This window comes from Emydura macquarii, unplaced genomic scaffold (assembly GCF_026122565.2).
Source record: "Emydura macquarii macquarii isolate MOO-44397 ecotype Brisbane River unplaced genomic scaffold, CSIRO-AGI_Emac_v2 contig_2768, whole genome shotgun sequence".
In the NCBI taxonomy this organism is placed as follows: domain Eukaryota; kingdom Metazoa; phylum Chordata; order Testudines; family Chelidae; genus Emydura; species Emydura macquarii.
The window spans coordinates 36,869,315-36,892,043 of NW_027132905.1; the positions used below are offsets into that span (position 1 = coordinate 36,869,315).

Here is a 22,729-nt window from a genome sequence, read left to right on the forward strand (position 1 = left end):
CATACACAAAAGTTAAGTGACTAACATCTAGCTCTAGCATTCAGCAGACCTCAAATGCAGCCAGACCTCAACATTAAATAGATGTGAATAGTTAATAGTGAAACTTTTGGTGTCTCTCATGTAGAAGAGAATATGATAACTGACAGGAAATAAATTAGAGTGGAGTTTGGTTACGGGCACACCACTCAATCTTAAAACTAATCTGGCTTAACACAAAGAAAGAGAGAATAAAACTGTTTGGATGAATTGGAGGAGGAGAAAGCAACATCCTTACTTTTGAGTTTACAGATTTAAATCCAACCTGTTAGTAAAGAAAGCAAACTTGATGGCACTACTTTCTCCAGGATACAGATGTAATCATGCCCAATTCATTGCTCTCATGACAAGATCCAGAATGAACAATCAGGGAACGGAAGTGTTACAGGAGTAAAGAACCATTCCAGGCAGAATGATGTTGGTGATGGCGCTTTGTGAAGATGCGCACAGTCTAATTCCAGAATGTGTGGAATGAAAGCCTTTTTTTTCTAGCACCTGCAATTTCAATAGAATCGTACAGTTAAATGTATCCAGTTTCCTGCTCCTCGTCTAAACAAAAATATAACTGGGATATCACTAGAAATCAAGGTATAATTAGCAGCTGTGAGGGTTAATTGGCATAAAGCAACAGATGCTGCAGCAAACACAGCACCATGTTCTATTTAAAACCCCATGTAAGTCACAGGGTCCTGGAAAAATCCCACCAAAGCTGTGGAGTGATATCTGCTGTGAAAATGTGATGTTCAATGTACTGTTTTAAACAAGGTTCAATGCAACCTCTAGCATTAATCTGTACCTACAAGTGTTTGCTTTAAGAAAGTTCGTTTGAAACTTTACTGACTCACTTGTTTTGAAAATGCAGAAGCAAATCAGATGTCTTCAGCTGCTGATCTTATTCAATAAATACATCTGAAATGAAGGCATTTTTCCTGAGCTTATTAAAGTGAGTTTTGAAATGGCTTTTCCTGTTTGTGAGAAGCAGTAATGAATGCTTCCCCTTCTTCCCCCCCAACTCAACCTTTGTCTGTCAGACATCTCCATACACTTCTAATGCAGTGAAAACTAACACCACACTTTGTTCTGATTTCTTTTGGGTATGCAACAGTGCTAACGTTTGCTCTGGGCAAAGGTCAATGATCTTGCTTAAGCCAATCATAGCATGAAGGGAGATATCCCGCAGATTTTCAGCCTTACTTCTTCTCAACCAATATACTCTTACTCTGAAGCAACCCTTGCTATTCCAGTCCTGAATCCCTGTCCCCCAGTGGCTGCCAAAGCACCTCAGTCCTGACCTGCAGTTTCAGTTGCTGACTCATTTCAACCAATGGAACTGAAGTGTGCGAACATATTTGAGGAATGAGTGGGGACTGGCTGAATTCTTTTTCCCAATGCTCCGACTGCAGGACCAAATGGGAACTATGAAAATCTAGCTTCTTCAATTGTCACCAGAATCAACAGGGTCCTTCCTATTGATGCCTAGAACATTACCTGATATTCAGGAATTGATCACATACGGTATTGAAAAGTTATCGCATTACAGATAGGCAAACAGAAATGTCTTTGAGTTGAGTGTTGGATCTCACTTCACTTGGTCATCAAGAATTTGGGTCCCAAGTAACGTTAATTGGAAACTTCCCTCTGATGAATTTCTGTTCCAATCTCTGCCATGGTGAGAGTGGAGATTTTGAAATCAAGGGTTTGTCTGCTCTGCACTCAGTCTGACCTATCCCTTTGTCTTCGTCTGGTTTCTGAACTGCTGAGCTGTGCTGGCAGGCTGTTGGTGGGCTCTGAGGGTTCAAAGGAGTAAACTAAATTCAGAAGAGAGCCCAGGATTCCCACTCATTTCCTAACTGAAAGCAGGCAGTGCTGCTTCCCTCCTCTCATGTTGGCTTCTTCAGTAGAACGATTCCTTCACTTGCCCGCTGCTGATTCTCCTCTCCATAGCAATTGCCTCTTTACCACGGCCCTATGCCTTGTACTTCATGGCCAAGAAGTTCATGGGTTAGATAATGGACACCCTCAGAAAAGCCTGCACAAGGGACCTAGAGCATGGAACAGACAGCTTTTTTTCTGTACTTTCTGAAGTCAGATTGGGTAGCAACAAACTATACATAGGCAGGAGTGTGTGTGGGTGGGGGGGGGGCGCTTTATTGCACCGCTAGGCTGTGAATGGGGAGACTTGTTTGAGAATGCATATAAAGCTGTACATTCAGCGAGCAGCTGGGAGCTTGGAACAACATTAATCACCCCGCTAGGAAATAACCCCTTGCTGCACGATCAGCTGGAGTTGGTGGTGAAATGAGCTGTTGCTGATGGAGCTCAGCTTTCATTTTAGAAATGTACATTTCTTGCACTCATAACTACAGAGAAAAGCTTCAAAGTGTGACCTAAGCAAGCCCTAAAGGCTGAAAACAGAAGGCAAATGAAAATTTAAAATTCATTTAAAAATTAAATCTTTTTAAGCTAATATCGTTTGGGGGGAGGAGGGAGGAAGAGGGGAGGTCTGCATCATGGCCCTTTTGAAAACTTGGGGTTGGCAATATTGCTGTACTATGCATGGGATGGCAGAGTTGGGGTTAGCCATTTAAGGTCTGCAGTTGATCAGGCTAATGCTGTGTTGGAGTGGTTAATGCTTGTAGAGCTCTCATGGAGTCACTAACATTGAACCTTGATTTCTTCAGCGCAACTGCAGTTGCGTAAGTGAAAGTGGAAATAATCAGAGCAGTAGGCAGATCTTGGAGAGCAGTGGTGGTAATTCCATTCTTGAGATATTTCCTTAATACAATATATTTTCCTTTTTTGATCTTCAGCAGGTGAGTCAGTAATGACATGAGTAGTTACCATAGCAACCATGTCATTACCAAGCATTCCTCTGCTGTCTGGGACTGTAATTAAAACTGTCTGAGGAACAGGAGCACTTCTTACAAAATGACTATGTTGGCGTGTAAGTGAAAGCAATACAGTGTGTTGTAAGGCTGGTCAGGATCCCCCTTTAAAAGTCCTGTTTTGTCATGTGGCTGTTTGCTCTAGGATCTAACATAGCTTGGCCACCTCTTACCTCTGTTCCCCTGTTGCCACCAATGCTATAACCGTTATTTCAGCTGTGCTTGGTGGAATGGTTTGGGGACATCCTTATGACTGTGCAGCACAGGGTCTGCCAATAGTGACTGAACTCAGTGCCGACAGCTTATTCAATTTGGGCATCTGAAGGGGAAAAATGCATGCTGGCCAGATGACCCTACCTCCCAGGCGGACATGAGCACTGTGGATTGGCTTTATCCACAGGGAGCTTGCTGCATGCTCATCTCTCTTAGGGTGGGAAGTGAAGAAAGCAAAGGGGGTGCTCCCAGAGGAGCAGCTTTGTGTCCCACTGATTCTAATAGGGTAGGCATAACTTGTAGGCTGCCAGGCTTCTTTGAGTTTACAGCCCTGCACAGTGGCTTTAGTTTCAAGTGTTAAACTTGGGACAAGGTGAGGACTGTTAGTCTAGTTGCTTTTGGTATTTGTCTCCCAGACTTGTTACCAATGTTGATCTCCCTTTCAGCCCTCACAGGAGCTGTTGCTTGTGGGTAACTTTAATATTAATGGGTTGCATGTATCCAGCTGGAGGAAAAGTAGCCCTGTAAAGAGCCAAACTTGGGGCCTAATTCTGCCATCCTTGTTAGAGTGCGTAATGCTCTGCTCTATGCATTGTCCCACTTGCCTTCAGTGGGATTATTCCTGGAGAGTGGTGGCAAAATCTGACCTGCAGAGCATTAGCCTTGAATAACGTCAGTGGTGCTTTGTAAAGAATATTGGAGACTAGCAAAGAAGATTCCAATCAGTAACATTGATGGCAAATCCCACCTTGCTTTTCAAATACTTTCTCAGCAACTAAGGGTTCTACCTGCTTCTTAAGCAAGTTTGAAAATCCAGTAGTGGGCTTGTGTCACTACCAGGAAGCAGGGCCACTTTGACTTTTAACTGCTTTACTGGTCTAACTAGAGCCATCACACTGGAGGGTTATACTGTAGGAAATAGCCTTCCTTTGGCCAAAGGGGAGGAGTTGGAGATGGGAGAGACTTAACTAGTCCATCACTAATCCTGGGACTGAGAGCAGAGGCAGATTCCTTCCTGAATGCTGCCTCTTAATGGTGTTTGGAGCTCTTCTCATGAGGAGAAATTTTTGCATAAAGCCCATCTAGCTCCCTTCAGACAGGAAAAGGCTCCTGCTCTCTCTACCAGCACCTGGAAGAAGCTGGCTGTGAATTCTGAGCACTTAAGACATTCCAGGTGTATAGAGGGAGTAGCTGAGACTCTGGCCAGACCATCTCAGTGTCCACTTTCTATTTCAAAATCAAAGGGAGGAAAGGCTGGCTCTAGCAGGTGCAGCTTCCTTACTAGAGTTAAAAGAGAGCAGGCTGATGGTGATTAGGGACAGAATAAGGCTGTCAGGTACAAAAATGCAGTGTCTGCAGCCCCTTTCTTTGTTAGTCCAGTATGCTGAGTGCTGTGCGCTATAGAGGAAGACAGTCACTTCCTCATGGAGCTACCCTAATGTAGACATATATGGAATGAAGGTCCAATCTTATAGTGCAGACTTTTCCCCAACCTTGATGGGGTTGAAGAGGGCTGGACAGAAGGGTTTGGGTGTTAAAGCATTTACACTGTTTATGGGAAGTCACTAAGTCACACAGCTTGGCTCTGGACCACAGTACTTCTGTGTCTGATGTGCAACCATTGTTGCCCTGCAAGTGTCGGTATCACCATTGCCCAGGCCATTTTACACAGAACTGCTTGCACACAGGCACTGACTGAGACTTCTGTGTATAGCTGGTTCCTCGTAAGAAGCTGTTGTGATATGAACAAGGGATTTGATGGGCCCTTTGGGGGTGTGATTAATTGGCTTTAGCTGAAGAGTAATGGGATGCTGCATTTAAAGCCCTCTTCTAAATCAGGGTTAATGTGATTTCATTTGTCTCTGACAGGCGAGCAATAATGGCTACTGTGTCTTTCGGAGCAAATCTGTACCAAACTGTTATCTCTCTCTCTCCAGAACAATCCTTTGCTGTGGAAATGAGCCTGTTCTGACTGATCAAGGAGTTTAGTTAGATGAGAGCCGGAATTTGGGATGGGGGAGTATCTGTTTCTGCCACAACTGGGGCATGTGTTGCTGCTATACACACAACATTGGTGTTTCTGTGGCAGAGAATTTAAACGGTTTGGAATGGAGCAAATTCATGATTGTGGAACTCCAATGTACAAGATAGCTCTACAGCTGTTTGCCTGCATCCTAACAGAGTGACACCTTTGTTCATCCTTGGAAATTACACTAGGAGAGCCTGAATACAAAACCCACCTCTGGTGACAGTTGTGATGGTGGTTTTTGTGGCACATGGACACCTGTCCAACTCAGTTCAGACTACCATTACACACTTGCCATGGACCGCTGTCAGGTGGCAGACAGTCTCAGCCACACAGCCAGTTGCTTATTTCAACCATATTTCCTTAATAGTCCTCTTCAGTGGCTGCACGTGCTGAGTTTGTCATTTGTCTCCTCTGGTGCTGGAGACTCTTCTTGAATAGCGTGATGTGTAATCCGTTCTTGACACTATCTTCTGTTTAACAGCTAACACTTCAGGCAAATATATTGTCTCTGGGCCACCTGTTTCCCAAAGCTTTCATGTTAAGTACTTGTTGGGCTTTGACTCCTCATTAGCCATTTTAATTAGACACACGTTGAATGTCCTTGCAGCTTGATTGAGGCCTTCCTCTTTGGCTTGTTGTTTAATTCCAGATGTGCTGAGTTCTAGTACATTTTATGGATGAGTGGGAAGCATTCCTGAAGACAGAACTTTAGTCGCTCCTGAAAGTAAAAAGTGCATCAATTCTCCGTTCTTTCCCAACAAAAAGCTTTCCTGCCCAAAGCTCTGTGAATGCTTGGCAGCTCTTCGATTCCTAAATCAATATGTTCTCCTGATTATTTTGGGCTTAAAGAAAATCCAGCAAAGTTTTTCCCCTCATCTCCCTTAAATGTAGGTTGACAGGATGCACAGTGAATATCATGTACAGCAAATGGCAGTAATGCTGTGCATAGTGACAGGAAGTATGATGTACTTAAAGCAGGATCAGATGGCATCTGTAGAGGTGGGTCAGGTTTAGTTCAACTCTGACCATCATGATCTATTACTAAAGAAAGGTAAAATAATCTCCCAAGTGTACAGTTGCTGTATCACTATAACCAATTACAAGCTGGCATTTTGCTTAAGCCGATCTAACATTCCATTTAGCCTTGTGGTGGCAAGGGGTTTGTTTGGTTGGGTGGCCTCTCTCTAGCAGTAGGAATCTTCAGCTTGCTAACTGGGGGACACAGGTACCACTTAGCCTTTTATAGAGAAGTACAAAGAGGCTCCTAATTGTAAAATACTAGTACAAACATGCTGCAATATTTTCCATTTAAGGCAAGCAGTGAGAATGCTAGTAAAAGGCTTCTTATAGATTAAAAAGTACAACATATATTTGTATATAAAAATAAATTTTTACCCCCACTTTAAAGAGGCTTATTTAACTCACCTGTTAAAAGCTTAATGGGAATTTTCCATGTCATCTCTGCCTAAAGGGCACATAGGCTGTCTTAAATTAATCTGAAGTCATTTTGGTGTGTAGTGTTAGAATCAGGGACATGTATTTTGGTTTCTTGTGCTGTTCCCTACTTTAGGGCCCCATCCAGCCCCCTTTGACGTGAACAGGAATGTTCCTGTTGACTTCAGTGGGGTTTGGCTCAGGCTGCTAATTTAAATAAAACTCTTAATTAAAAATGGAATGAAATAAATTGAAATCCTCTCCTCTGCCCAGTCATATTGTTCAGTTTTATAGTGCTTAATGTTAGATATTTGTCCTCCTTTAAACCTGCCTCTGTCGTAATGCCTCCAAATCACTCCCATCTGGCATTGTTTGGGTGAGTGCTGAGCCGAGACTCCTCCCCACTAAGCTCTGTTCACTGTTACCTCATTCTCTCCCACTCCATGAATCTGTGCTATCTCCTTATCTGACATCAGACTGTAAGCTATCTGTACGGCACCTGGCAGTAAGGGGTCTAGGCCCATGACTGGAATTACTAGGCACTGCTATAATAAAGTGACACTCTTCCTAATTTGTATATTACCCAACTTTTGATAGCTAAAAGGGGAAGATTTTCTTTGCTTTGTTGGTAAATCAAGGTTCGTCATCCTTCGTGAATTCAGAACACTCCAGTAGCTCCTGTTTGTAGAAAAACATGACCTAGTCATACATCAGGTGTCTTTGTAAAGTTTTTTTTTTTTTTTTTTTTAAGGCTCTATTTTTAACAATGTTTTCAAAGATAGTCAACATGCTGTCAAAACTTTTTAAGATCGACAGGCAGTTAAATGTTATGTTAAAAAATATCTGCAATACCAGATGTTTGGATTCACCTTTAGACCAAGCGTGACTGCTTTTTTTTAATGTGGGGTGGGGGGGGGGGGGAAGTGACACATTTCTCAAAATGTAAATCCTACAATTTTGTTATCTTTTAAATTGCAAATCTCAGGTTATAAATACAGAACATGAAATTACTATAATTTGCTGAAGTAATGTTCCCTTAGTTGGCAGCATCCATTGTCTGAGAAAGAAGAAGAAAATGGCAAGGATTTACTGTTTGAACCTGGAAACAGGTGTGTACAGAAAGGGACAGTAAATAGCGGTATTCCCAAATAAAATGTAAAAAGGTCCATATCAATAACTGCAGTGGACAAAAGTATAAGTAATATCCAGCCTACACCCCTCAGCTTATTGTTATGGTGCTAACAAAGGGTGCAGCACAAGCCAAAGATCCAGACCTCTGAAAAATAATGAGGGATTGTTTTATTAAAATAAATATTTTCTGTAAGCCTCAGTTTCTTGATGTGGCATTTTTTGCCCTAACTAGGTTTGATAGTAATAAGAACAGTGGGTCTGGAGAATGTAATTGAATTTGGACCTAAAATGAGAGCTCTCCCAGTCTGGGCCAAATTCAGAGAAGTTTGAGATGCAAGTAGCAAGTACCTTTCTGGATTTGGCTTGTAGAAAAGGATAGTTGTCTGTGTATATGATTTTATTTATATATATTGTATCTATAGTAGGTATTTATGTAGCACAAATTACAGTAGTACTGCATCAGAGAATTACGCACTTATAATTTGAAGTACACAGAACATCTTCATTTTATTTCCTAGTGTTCTTCTGTTTTGCCTGCAGTGGAAGTTTTATCAAGCCAGCAGCCAAATGCTCTTGGTGGTATAGAGTTCATTAATAAACTTTAGGCTGAAACCTTTTTCCAAATTTGGGTGTATAAAATTAGGCTCCCAAATCCACACATGAGCATCTAATGACTTAGCCTAATTTGCAGAGTTGCTGCGGTCCCATAGCTTCCCTTTGACATTGGTGAAATTGCCTCTGTTTTGCATTTGCTTTTTTATGGTAGTGCCTGAAGGCCCCAATATGAACTCTACTTTTTCTTTTGCATGTGGGGGGAAATAATTAAACGTTTGGTTTCTGCTGCCATAATCCAAAGTGCAGAGAGATTTAGGGGCAGAAGAATATTGCCCTTGGGAGGAAATCTTTGTCCTGGACTGCTCATTAGATCAATATGTGGAATTCACGTGGGGCTTTGTGTGAATGTAACCATCACCTTCCATCTTTTATGATCTCAAAGCACTCTACAATTGTGCTTAACAAAATAGAAAAACCGATTAAAAGATCTACATCTGTATGCACACTTATAGCTCACGTAGCAGCGGCAATTATGTATGTAAATTCTGGTCTTCTCTCATAATGTTGGCTTAGTGCTTAATCAGAGATACTAAATGTTACACTTACAAAGCCATGCACAGGTTCTCTTATGAATTTCTCTGATTTGAAAAGGAATGTCACAAACACATCTGCACTCCACTTTGTTGAAGATCCACACAGTGCTGTCAGGAACATGCATTGATATTGTTTATCAGCCTGAGAAGCTTGCAGATACTGAGGTGGGAAAATAATGGTATTAAACATCTGTTGTTCCCTGAGCTGTCCATATTTGGTAGAAAATCTCTTGTATAAAGAAAAAATGAAATTTTATAACTTTATCGCTAACATCCTGTTCTTTAAAGTAGTAAAAGGAGCTGGAAAGGATGTCGCTGTTCTAGCATGCTTGTACTGCTGTGATATTTTTAGTAACAGTTAGATATTCTGTCAGTGGAAAGTACGATGTGCTCTGCTTTAGGCCAAGCAGGGCTAAATCTCCATGGAATACAATGATATATTTAATAAACTGTACTTGGCAGCCTTTTTCCTTGTATTAGTGAATCTTTAGGCTATTTATAACATCTTATATACAGTAGGGTCTGATAAATGCTGCCTGTATGAAACAGCTTGCTTATATGAAGATGAGTTTCCTTCACCAGACAGCTCTGTAGAATGCGTGGTCTGACTTCAATATTACTTTATTGCTAATTTCTCAAAAGAAGGGGAACATGCCTTGAATGCCTTAATCTGTGGAAAGTGGGTTGTAGGAAATGTCTTAACTGCTGCATTGATAGTACAGTTAGAGTAGCAACAGTTTTTCCATTAGCAGGTTTTTAGTGTAGGAGGGACTGGTACTACTGCCTGTTAAAGTTGCTTGACGCCTTCCATTATAAGACCCTGTTTTCAGTTGCTTATAACTTTTTGGCAAAGTTTAGCTGTTTGGGCTGAAATTTTGCATGCCCTGTGTGCCATCCAGGTTGAATGTCCTCCTGTAAGTCAGGGGAGAATTGGGACTAGCTGGGCAATGAGACTGAAACAAGGAGCTGGAAGGGAGGAACTGGGGATGGGGTTGGGGGGATACTGAAACAGTGTGGATGAGGAGCCTGTGGAAGAAGTGTTGGATTCAAGCAGCAGAGGAGAGAGAGAGAGACTGGACCAGGAGCTGGGAGTGAAGGACTGGGACTGGGTAGGAAAGGAGAATAGGACTGGCACAAGGGGCTGGGGAAAAGACTGAACTGGTTTGAGAGGAGGGTGTAGGGAGGGATCAAGCTTGGCCCGCAGGTGCAGACTCTCTCTCCCCAGGGCAGTTGGGGGGCAGCGCCAGGACCCCTCCTGTTCTGCATGGGGGGGAGGGGCATGAGGTCTGAGGTGGGTTGCAAATGTAGGCTTGGAGACCCTCGGTATGCCACTGACCCAATGGCAGTGTCTCATCCCCCAACAGTGCTGGTATACAAAGAGGGTGACAGCCTACTACTGCTTTTAGTTACTCAGTTCAAGTGGCAGAGGTCTGTGCAGTGGCTCTAAAGGTTCCAACCCTGCTGATGGCCCATGTGGATGTCAGCATGATTCCACATGAAGGAATTTTTTTTTTTCAGTTTGCTTTTTTAAAAATCCAGGAAATCATATACAAAAACTTAGAACAGTATTGTTTGCAGTCAAGTACTCAAACCTTAGGAGATGCAAGAATTAAGGTTGCCTGTGCAACCTTAATTTGTCCCCCTTGTGCATATTCATTATGCTACACTCCTTAATTACATTATCACATACTATTATTTCCACAGGACCCTGCCTCATTAAGGGCTCAGGGGGATGATGCTCACTCATATATATAAATGCTATATAATGCTAAGTGCTCTGAAAAATCAGGTCCTTAGCTATCTCAAATTAGGCACCCAAAATTTGTAAATTTTTAACCTCGTTTTCCCTGAGCCTCAATTCCCCATCTGTAAAATGAGAATAATACCCTCCCGCCCCCACACACAAGACACCCTCACCAGGGCATTGTGAAAGTATTTGTGAAGAACTCAGATACTCTAGTGATGAGTGCCATAACAAACGCCCATGAGGAAACTGAGGATTCCAATTTCAGGGCAGGGCTTGAATACTCTGCAATAAAAAGAGGCATGCACACACTGAATAATGAGGATAAAACAAAATACTGAATAGCTGCCCAAGCACCCTTAATTCCGGCACTTCCTAACTTTGGAGTGCTTAATTTTGCCACTGTAATATTCTCTTAATGTAGAGGATTTTTTTCTGTCTAATAAAGTCAAATGAACTAGTCTCTGCTCAGACTCTGCAAGTTGTTTGGACCAGGCAATGGTGGCTAGTGGGGTTTGATGCACGTGAGCGTTTTTCTCTACTTCATGTGTGGGTTGCAATATTGTCATGAAGTTTCATAGGGTTCTTTATGCCATCATTGCATGTTGTAATTACCCAGTGTAACTCCACAGTTATAATACGAACTCTGCTTAAATACTTAAATTTAATGACATGCTTCATGTAAAGGTAAATGATTAAAAAAAATTTACTTTCAAATCAAGAAATTAACAGATGTTACATTAAAGGGCCAGTTTTTCAGAGGAAACCCTCAAAAGCCAGGAAAATTAAAGCTGAGGCATAAATCTCCAAGACCTAAACCCAACATGGTGCCGTTGTGATATAACCTTAATGGGATCCTTTGTATTGGAGTATTGGGGGATTTCAACTGACTGGCTCTGTGCTTGGCTCCTTTCTTGCAGTCCAAACGTTCTCTGTGTAGTTTTTGTTGTGAAAATGTATAACAGAGGGTCTTTGCATATGACGAAAATGCTGCTTTTGTGCACTACTTAGAGTTTACTTGAATGCTTCCTCTTGTATAGTCCCTCCCATGGGTACTTTGTCTTTGATCACAGAAGGTATAAGCCCTTTTATCTCTGGTATTACCAGTGTCTGGTTCCAAGAATTTTTAAAACCTATGTGAATTCACAAGAGGAAAAGGCATAGCTTCAGGCTGATCAAACCTTATCCCACGAGGTGTGGTGTGTGCTGTGGAGCACTGCTTACCTCTGCTTGCTAAATCTACTTTTGCGGAAGCAAAATGAAAATGTACTTGTGTGTGTATCGCTTTGGGACATGCATGCCAGGCAGCTGAAAACTTGCTGCTTGCATTCATCTGTACACTTTCCAAGAGGGGGAAAAAAAAGTTGTTTGTACTCTTCAGTCTTGTAAACGTCCTACTTCTCATCAGTTCCTCATCAAGGAGAAGCACAAAATTGACCGTGCAGATTCCTGACGCTTGTAGTGGACATACAAGAAACTTAGGTACATGGACTCCAGTAATGATGATTAAAAATATGTATTCTTTCCAAACCTCTTGAGCACTATGTATGGGTATATCTATAATACGCTTTATATACCCACACAATAACTGTGTGTGTGGCCATAGAAAAGCCAGTTGTTCCAGATAAATATACTGGAATATGGCAAATGCCTCCTATTTAAGGAGGCTAATATAAGGCATTCATAAGTGCTGCTATTTAGAACAGAAGTCTCTTCTGGTTGCTCTGTGTGGTTATGATGGGATTGTATTGTTGTACAGATACAAAAAGAGAAGTGATGGTCTCCTGCTTTGTAGGGTCCCACGGATGGGGGAGAAAATATCCTTATACAAGATACTTGAGTGAGAGGGTGTCCCAGAGCTTGGTTCTGTAGCTCCTTCAATGTGCAGGTGTCTCAGCTACCAGTGCCAATCCTCTTTTTAGTGGAAATGCTGTTAGGCCTTTCCTGGGCCGGTGTGTCTGAAAAGCTTTTGGAGTGGATGGAAGAGATATTCTTGATGGAATTAAATGAGCAGGAATGGAATTTTGGTGGAACAATTATTTTAAGCACCAGCATCTGGAAAGACTGTAGGTAGTTGCAGAGCAGACAGCATCTTCAGGAAGTAAGGGATGTCCTGGAGCTGAGCTGATATCTTTTTCCCCTGTTTGTAATACATGTTAGACAGCAGAAAACAGGAGTTCAGCTGAACTCCTTCAAACAGTTCACTTTCAAACTGCACTTTAGAGTCTATAGGCTGGAACCATAGCTAGCAATGCACAACTGTCTAAAGAGACAGTTGTGCATTGCTAGCTATGGTTCCAGCCTATCCTATATTGTTTAATTGTAATATAACAAGCTCTTCAGGGCAGGATGTCTCTGTAGGTGTTTGTACAGAGTTTAGCACAATGAGATCAGGGTTCCCACCCTAATACAAGTCATTCCATATCCTCTGTCCTCAGAGTAGGAAGATAGGAGTGTGCCAGTGTCCAAACCAGAGCACAGCCATGACCGTTGCTGTATGTCGCCATGTCATTGGTCTCTGGCAAAAAGGTCACCCCCTTAAAACTTCCAATTACTTTGTAGTTTTATCTGAAAATGAGCACACTGCCACATAGCACAATGTTAACTCTCACAAAATGCCTTAGACAAAGATCATCCATGCTTACTAGTCCATTTTCTTGACTGTTATTTAGTTTACATGGTTTATTCTGCCTGCAGTGACTCTAAGGTTCAGCTTGAATTACTTGAAAATTTTCTCTGCCTGTTCTTTGCAGTACAGCTGGGTCATGAATCTCTGTCATCCGATTGTGAGAAAGCATTAAGTAAAATGCATAAATTGCCCAACTTGCAGATAAACAGCAGGCTGCTTGTTTCATTTTCACCTCCACTGGGGATAGTGGAAGTAAGAGCTTTGGAGGTGAAGTGCAGGTGACTTTTGAAGATTGTGCTAAATATATTTCAGGATGCGTTGCCTCAGTGCTGCTTTTAACAAAACAGTTCCAGTAGCGTTAGCAACTGACGGCTATGAAATCTGCAACATAAGAGTCAAAGACGATATGTCCTTGCAGCATATTCCAGCACAGACCAGTTTGCTGCTGAATATCCCCAGTGTGTGCATACGTAGGGGTGGTTCTTAGAGAAGCTGGGTGGTATCATGCCTTTATCAACACAGAATGGAGCCATGCAGTTCACTTTTGACATAAATTGAATTAATAAAATAAACTATAATCCATTAGCAAGGCAGGGTCGTCTTTGCATCTCTGCACTTTTCAGTCACACACTCTGTTGTTATAAGCCTTTTTGTCAGGCTAATAGGATATGTAATAAGGTGTCTGTGATGGTTAAACGTTGAATAGACAGACTAAAACAGTTCCTTCTCTTGTTTTTACACTAGTGTAATGAACAATCCTTCAGCCCTTGAGAGGCAATAAAGAATGTGTTCTTCACATGATAGTAGATTTCTGATAGCCAGGGAGCAGTGTACAACCATGCCTCATGAGACCTTAAAGCTTGAACTGCTTAGTAATGAAGTCTAAGTGGTCTGCAGTGAGTATGGCATGCCCTTTCTGAGCTGGTCCACAGTCATTACCTTCCTTTCATTTGAATCCCTCTTGAACGCTCATGTCTTGGGAGATGCCTGCAATAAAAGGGTTGGTAATAAACATCTATAAACGGAATCCTTCTTTCTTTAGATCCATTAAATATCATCATGCACCTGTTCCTTCAGGCTGGTTGGCTGGGTGTGTGTGTGTGGGGGGGGGTGGAGTATCCCTGTAACCCTGATTCCTTGTTAATCCATCCTTTCTATGGTTTGTCAACTATACACATTGCATCGTGTCTACACTTAAATTATAAGTGCCTTTGGCAAGGGGCCATGCCATTCTGTTACTTCAGTTAAGTGTCTAGTTGGTACAGCAGTTTCTTAATAAACTGTGCAGAGATTCTAGCATGTATATTCCCAAAACCAAATGCATGTTGGTCTCTTTGGAGGACACTCTAGAAATTTCACTAACTAAACTTTTATATTGCTCACATCTTCCTTATTTAAAACCAAACCCTGGTCAGCCATTTCTGACCTCTCAACGGAGATTAGGACTGTCTGCTGCCCTTCTTGTTCCCAGAGAGACTCTCCCTACTCTGACTTTAGCTTCCTGCAGAATGGGGTTAGAATGAATGCTAGTTCAGAGTGCAGGGAAACATAGCAGTCGCCAGCTCTTCATTTACAGTTTGCCCTCTTTGAAGTGTATTTTATTGTTGTTTTTCAGAAGAACCTTGAGTTTAGGAAAGTTACCCTATATTCAGTTTGATCACTAATCTGCAATTCTCCCCTTACAGGTGTTACTATGAAGTTAATGGATGAAGTAGCTGGAATTGTAGCTGCTCGTCATTGTAAGACCAACATTGTCACAGCTTCAGTGGATGCCATTAACTTCCATGAGAAGATCAAAAAAGGTAAAGGACCAGCCCCAAATGCATGAGGACAATCAGCTCATTAAATGTTTGGGACTTCATTGGTGTTTCACTGAAGCCCTGTCATGTCTGGTTTAGGCAGCCAACTGAAGGGAAAGCCACTCTGTGGCCAGAGAAATGAGACTGACAGACTGGATTAGAGAAATCTGTCTGGGACAGGCTTGTGCTGAGGCCTAGCTGCTAGACTGGTCCCAGAGGATTTGGTTTGGTAAAGATGAACTAAAATCTTAATCTTGAAATATTACTCCAGGGTTCCAAGGCCATAACAGGTAAGACACATGCATAGGGATGATGTTCCTATCACAGGGAGCAGTAGTGGTCATGTAGGCTCACTTTTAGTCAGACAAAAACAGTTCACAGACATGCTTTCGGGCAGACAACCTGTTTTATCTCCTTGAGAAATGAAAACTTCATTAACAATCAATACCAGGTTAACTTGTTCCTGATGATTTTCCTGTTTATAAAAATAGTTGAGGAAACCCAGTCTCCCAGCCGCACTAAAGTACTCCCATTTGCAAATGTCAGTGTTGGATGTGAATGCTGGAGCAGAGCTTTCTGTGGGCATTGTGATCAGGCAGAACCTCACGCCTTTGAGTACTTGTGCTTACATAAGTATTTAGCTATTCCATCTTGCTGTTCGGGGAGTAATGCTTGGAGCATCTCTTACTCCAAGGTCAAAGCATACCCCAGAAAAAGACTAAATGGGCCAGTGTCCCTCTCATTTACATTCGTGCAACCCAATCAGCTTGAATGTCGCTGCACAGGTGGGTATAGAAATGAGCAGAATGTCTCTGAGGCTGGTTGTGAGCACTCAGCTTGGTATTGGCTCCCTAGGCGACAAAATGTAGTTCAAGCAGTTCAGTTCCCACATTGCACACAGCAGACATTCCCAATCAGTGTGAAATTAAAAGAAATGAAAGCCTGACTAAAACTAACAAAAGCTGCCAGACTGCATATTTTTGTTAGCAAGATAAGGTGGGTGAGGTAATATCTTTTATTGGACCAGCTTCTGTTGGTGAAAGACACACACTTTCGAGCACCACAGAGGTCATCTTCAGGTCTGGGAAAGGTACTCGGAATGTCACAGCTAAATACAAGGTGGAACAGATTATTTAACATAAGTAGTTAACATATATTCTAAGGGACCTTTCAAGGTGAAGTGACCAGCTTACACCTCTGCAGTCACAGGACAAAAAGGGGGGCTAGCGTGTTACAAATTGTTGTAATAAGCAGTAAACCCAGTGTCTTGATTAAATTCATGATTTTTTAGTGTCTAGCAAAGTTATGAGTTTAAGCTTCCCAGGCTCATGGTTAGCTCATTTGTACAAGTAGTTTGCCTATGTTATTCTTGGTCTGTAATTGAAATGGAATCCCAGAGTTAGAGGGATTCAGTTTCTTTACCATGTATATGAGTGTTGGTCATGAGCCCTTCATGTCTCTCTTTGAGCTGGTAGAGAGACAAGGTGGGGGAGGTCCAATCTTTTATTTGACTGACTGCTGTTGGGGGGGAGAGAAGTTTTCAAGCCACTCAGAGCTCTTCCGCAGGCCCAAGATGGTAGGGCATTTCACGAAATTACATCATCTCCGAAATAGCAGCTTCTCAGAGTTTCAGCTCAGAGGGGCATGGCATGGCAATGTCAGCATTAATCTGTAATTATGCAGCTCCCTCGGTGAGCAGAGAAACTACACGTTCCCATCCAAGTAACAAAATAAAAATCTTTGCTTCTAATGGCTTTGATTTTTAAAACCATGTTAGAATGTATATGATGCAGGTGGCAAACTTGCTGTGATTATTTGCTCGTATTAGGAAATACTCCATCCATTGCAAATTTTATCCAGCTGCACTGGAGAGACAGTGTGTTTGTAGGGTTCCAGCCAAAAGGAGTTTAAAATAGCCTGCAATAAAATCAATGGACATAAACCCATTTTGTTTTTAAAAATGAGTGAAGGAATATGCCATAGCCAGTAAGTTCATATCCTTAGGGTATGATTTGGCTAAAGTCACCTCCCGGGAAAAGCTTGCAGTTGCCTTTAGACTGAACTAACAGAGCACAATGTGCTGGGGTTTTGAAAGGAAGGAAATCTTTTTGAATACAAAGTCCAATAGAGTAAGGAATTAATTGAAAAATCGGGCTTCTAATAGGATTATTGCTCCAATTGGAGCTGCTTTGGACACAGACTTGTTTTATATACAGAAAAGTAATTTTGGAGACACAGACACAAGCAAATCTGTTTTAAATGCTAATAAAAAATAAACTCCTAACTACCACTAAAAGAGTCTAAATTATAAAGTTCTCTCATTTCTGAGACAAAAACTCCATTGCCTGAGTAAAGACTTGGGGATTTGGCCTAACGAATGAGAATGTCTATCAAAGAATTTGTATGAGACCCTAATTTAGATGGGGCCTTTCTGTTCACAAAGAAAATGCTATCACCCATGTGTGGTTCACCTATAAGGTCACCCCCACCAAACGGAGGGTCAGCCTGTTTAGAATGAAGCAGTGGGATAGAATCTGTTTTGTTGTGTGTCTGGATGGTAGCAGTAATGCAAATGGAAAAGTGAGATTGTTGTCACAAACCAGTGCAACATCTTCCAAGATGTTGTGTCCTACATAGGACAATCTGGCAATGTTGTTTCTAGGGATCTTGTTGCTTGCAGAGAAGTGGGGGCAAAAAAACCCTAGTGTTTTGTTTTTTTTCACAAATAACTGAAAAATGAAGGGACCTGGCCTAGCTCTTATTGCATCAAAGTCCATTTACTCAGGCAAATGTCATAATACAAAGTAGTTTGTAGTTTTAGTTTTATCCTCTGAGCTGTTACTGTGCCAAAGTGGCTGCAGAAAACCAGTTCTCTTGTCCGTAATGGAATGAGACCTGACTCTTCAGTTTGGTGCTTGGAGTGCATGGGCCACTTCTGTATGGGGAATTAATTTGACACAATATCTGTTTAAGCACATGGGATCAGTGTAGTAGCATTCAAAAGTACTGTCGTCTTATCATGTGGATTGTGCTATTCTACAGAGAAATAGCAATAGCTGCAGCCCTTTATCCTCTTGCCAGATGTGCATAAATACCAATTGGTATTTACATGTGTGCAGCTCTAGGATGGGTAGTCTCTCTATACTTGTGCTCCAAGTATGCTGTGTACAGGTTTCTGACCGCCAATTCTGAGAGAGTACTTCTGAATTTTAATTTAGTGGTGCTATACAAACTTATTTTTTCATAGCCCAGTTAGGCTACTCACTCTGTGTGCTGTATATTAATTCTGTATGTTACAATCAGTTATGGTTTATATAAAAAAAATTAACTATTTTGAAATAAACTTTACTGAAAATTAACAAAATATCTTTTTTTTTTTCTTTTTAAATCCCTAATACCCCATGGAACTTTTGTCCAAAGGGCTGTCTTAAAAGTTCTGCTGTTAAATTACTCAGCTTTCATATGAGGAGAGATGAAAAAGACTGGGACTGTTAAGCTTAAAAAAGAGACAATACGGTGGATATGATGGAGGTCTATAAAACCATGAATGGTATGGAGAAGGTGAATAGGGAAGTGTTATTTACCCTTCACATAACAAGAACCAGGGAATCATCCAGTGAAATAAATAGGCAGCAGGTTTAAAACGTAAGGAAGTACCTCACACAATTCACAGTCAACATGTGAACTTGTTGCCAGGGGACATTGTGAAGGCCAAAAGTATAAGTGGGTTCAAAAAAGAATTGGATAAGTTCATGAAGAATAGGTCCATCAATGGACCAAGTGCTATGAAGAACCTGGAAAACCTGTCTTCTGACCTTATGTATCATAGAAGTGATGTTAGTATGTAGGGATACCATGTAGAGGATTTGGTACAGCAGTATGTCTCTTGGACCTCTGGTTTCATATGGCATGTCATGTGGTGGCCATGGCCTGAACTCTTTATAACATCTGCTTGGCTGGAAGTTGGCTCACTTGTCTGAGATGAGGACCTGGCTGCCACAGTCCCGTCTCTGACAAACAGATGGGATTTCTGCAATATGGTGTACGTGGGGTTACCTTTCAAGACCACTTTGCAAGCTTTGGCTACTGCAGAACATAGCTGCTTCTTTGCTCAGCTGATGCTGTGAGCTGTATGGAACATTCACATAGACTGCACTGGCTTCCAATTTGATGTCTGCAAGACATGAATCTGACACTTATTTCATTTTTTTCATGACTCTGACATGGCATGTGCCTGTCACTATACTGATTGCTCTGTTTGAATGATACATCCCTCTCCCTTACCTTTTGTCTGAGTTTTGAATTTGAGATGGTAAACTCTTTGGAGAGCTCTCTCATGTCTAAGCAGCACCTAGCATGTTCTGGGCACTATTGTAATAACAGTAATTAATCGCTCACAATGTTGACTTTGGTCTATAAGGCGTATAGGATTTGGTTTCTGTTGTTGAACAGCCCAGCTTTCTTGTTATGCTGTTGTGACTGTAGGGCTCATCTGCTAACAGGAATATTAAAAATGAAGAACTAGAGGCTCATGGAATTCTCAGAGGAAGGGCCCCGACTGTTGACAGTTATTCCTTTTTGGACTGAGAGGGCTTGACTTTGACCTTCAAGTCATGATGCGTGGCCCATCTTTTTATCCAGACTTTGGCCTGAGCAGGAGTGGCTTGTGAGGAGGCAGGGTCGGGTTTTTGACACTGAGAGTTTTTGATTGAAATTAACTCTCACACAAGAGAAGAGTCTTGACACCCCTAATTGCAGACACTTGTGGGCTACTTGGCTCTAAGATGTCATCTGTCACTGCACCACACACTGGGTAAGTACCAGGTTCCATCTAATAGGGAATTATGGCAGATCAGAGCATAGTTTGTAGAACTGAAGCAGCTAAAATCAATGGTTGGAATGTACATCCAGCCACCTGGCTCCCAGTGTTTGAATACTATATCTCACCACCTACACGCCCCCTCAGGATAATAAATCATAGCTCCTTTATCTGTTGGTGTCACTGGACATCTTTCCTGTCAGGAAACCCACCTGGTCCTTATCTATTCTGTATCACGTATGCCAGCACTGTGGCAAGTCTCTCTTCGTCTCAGTCCAGGAACAAGAGAGGTTTGCAGTTAGAACATTACAAGCGATTCCAGCCTTTTTCATATATAAAAGGGACAGCGCCATGTGAAATTGCACCTTTCTGCAAATTATTTGCCAACTATTGTTACAGTTAATACTTAAGATTCCTATCAATGGGGTTAAAGAAAAATAAATTCTCATTTCAATTTACTCTGATTTGGCAGCACCTTGTGTGTAGTCAGTTTCACTGTTTCCCCTGGATAGTTGGTCAGTAGTTTCCCTTTTCCTCTGAGTTTTGTCATCCATCAACAGAGGAGAGAGAAACTTCTCTTAAAAACTAGGAAATCGTTTGTAAAAGCACAAGCTGGGCAGGAGGACTCAGGCTGGTGAGGTAGCAGAAACAGCTTGTAACTTTATTTAAATATATCCTATATTTCACACTGATGCTTCCTCAACTGGGCTGCAGATGATAAATGCCCAGGTCCACTGGACTCCACTCTGGGGACTTGAGGAAGGAAGTAATGAAGTGCAGGCTGATGTTGTGAGCCTGGACTTGATTTTTAACAAATGTAAATAGACTATTTTAATCTGGAGTGATCTTGTATTGTCCAGCAGAGCATTCTCTGTCTGTCCTCCATTGCCACTTTTAATGATATGCCCCCTCTCCTGTCCTTCAGAGTAGATACCTGGGAAAGTGGAGTCTGGGATAGAAACTGCAGAGTTCATTGTGAGGTTCCTGCAGGATCCAGACAGTTATCGCTGGGCCTTATCTGGAATGCCCATTAGTCTCCTGGACCCTCGGGGAAGAGACACAGCTTTATTTATTATCCTATATTCTTCACAAATTGAAAAGCTTATAATGCTTGACCAAACTGCAAGCTCATCGGATTCACTCACTCATGCAATATTTTAAGGCAGCCTGGCACAAGCAGTGGATTTGCTGAAGGAGGAGCAAAGTGTGCAGAGTAACAAAAAAGATGAAATAAAAGGAAGGCAGAGATGCTTTTCAGTAAGAACAATAAAATTCCCGATTATAACAGCATCACAGAGGAGTCTTAAAAAGAAGAAAAAAAATCCTACTCAGAAGTGGTTTCTACCTCCTATAGTGCTGCTTTATCTGTTTTTCTCCCATTTTTTTTCTTATTAGCTCCATTTGCAGAGCATAGGATTTTTCAGTGCTTTGAGAGGTTCATCTCCTGCTTGTTCCCCACCTGAGGTCGCAGTCTGTTTCTAACTTGTCAGCTGTGAAAATGATTGCAGTGTCACAAATGGAAAATTGTGGCTCAAGGTTCACAATGGAGTATTTGGGAGAGACTGGGTTCCCAAGAGAAGGCTTGTCTGCACTCACTAGGACTGTGAATTATTCATTGTTTGGACTTCTTGTTCCAGTCTCAGTAACTGCTGCTTGCGGTACTGCAAAGGAATCTCAGAGCAGTGAAATAGCAGGTGGATGGGAAGGTCAAAGCAGGGCACATAGTTTAGACTGTGCTGGAGAACCAAAAATGAAGTCTGTTTGCACAGCTACCATTTGAGACTCTGCTTTGTGGAGTGACATTAGAATTGGATACTATTGAGCTTCGAGTCAGACCTCTAGCCTGTATGTGTAAAGAGATCTAATTCCAGCAACTAAGAGGGAGAGATGCTTCCAGGTTCGTAGTCTCCTTTAAAAAATCAAACCAAAAAAGCCCCTCTTCCTCCTCTTTTCTCTCCACTCTGGTGCCCAAAAACCCGTGGGGGAGGGGAGAAGTAAAGCAGCTTTTTTATTTCCTTTAGTCTATTTCAGAGTTAGAGCCCATTTAGTTTTGCTCCTCCCAGGTATTTGTAGGCCCTGCAGGATTTAGTGATCCAACCCTGTGTGGAGGGCCTGGACCGTGACTAAGTCCTCAAAGTTGGGTGTGAGTGGGACATTAGTAATCTTGGCCTCTGTATAGGGATGAATTTTACCCACAGAGAAACTGCCTACAAAACTTTCACTTTTTTCCTTCTTCCTTCCTGCCCTATGCCAGAATGTTTGTGGGTTTGGAAGCAGGGAGTTCTACAGCATAATTTTCGAACTTGAAGGAATAAACTGGCCCTCACCTCTTTATCCAAATAACTTTCTTTCTAGGGCAGAACTTGCATTGCTTAGTTGATTAACAATGCTGCTGTTCTGTATGTGAGAGTGAGAGTGAAACTCTCTCACTGAGTCAGGGTAAGGAAAAAGAGCTGCCTATTTTCTGCCCCTTCTTCCTGAGATGTGTTTGTGCTAGAATGACTGACGGGAATTCACTAGAGGTGACAGCTTTCACAGCTAAGATTTTAAAATTACATGAACTTTGGGAAGCAGCTCTTCCACTGACAGGGTTTATACTGTAGTGATTTTTCAAGTAACGACTATATTGACAGGAAGACACAAGCTTCACACAAGACCAACTTGGTTCCAGCTCCCTTAGTGCAAGCTTCAACATGTTTTTCCACTTTAGTCTGCTTTTAATTATGAATTCATTGAAAATTATGATCTTTTCTTTCCCTGTGGCTCATGCACAGTTTCCTTTTAATTTGAACTATAAAGGATCCCATCATGCACATGATATGCCTGATACAATTGGCAGACTATTGATGGCATGTCACCAGG

General features: G+C 41.8%; 2 protein-coding genes across 3 annotated transcripts in view; both read left to right on the forward strand.

The window, feature by feature from the left end:
- The window catches only part of RPL22 (ribosomal protein L22), a 382,415-nt gene that overhangs the window by 175,576 nt on the left and 184,110 nt on the right, over positions 1–22,729 (forward strand). The window lies entirely within an intron of this gene.
- The window catches only part of ACOT7 (acyl-CoA thioesterase 7), a 92,175-nt gene that overhangs the window by 42,668 nt on the left and 26,778 nt on the right, over positions 1–22,729 (forward strand). For both annotated transcript variants that reach the window (XM_067567065.1, XM_067567066.1), the window contains one exon: positions 14,935–15,051. In XM_067567065.1, coding sequence (XP_067423166.1) covers positions 14,935–15,051 — 117 coding nt within the window. The remainder of the gene's footprint in view (positions 1–14,934; positions 15,052–22,729) is intronic.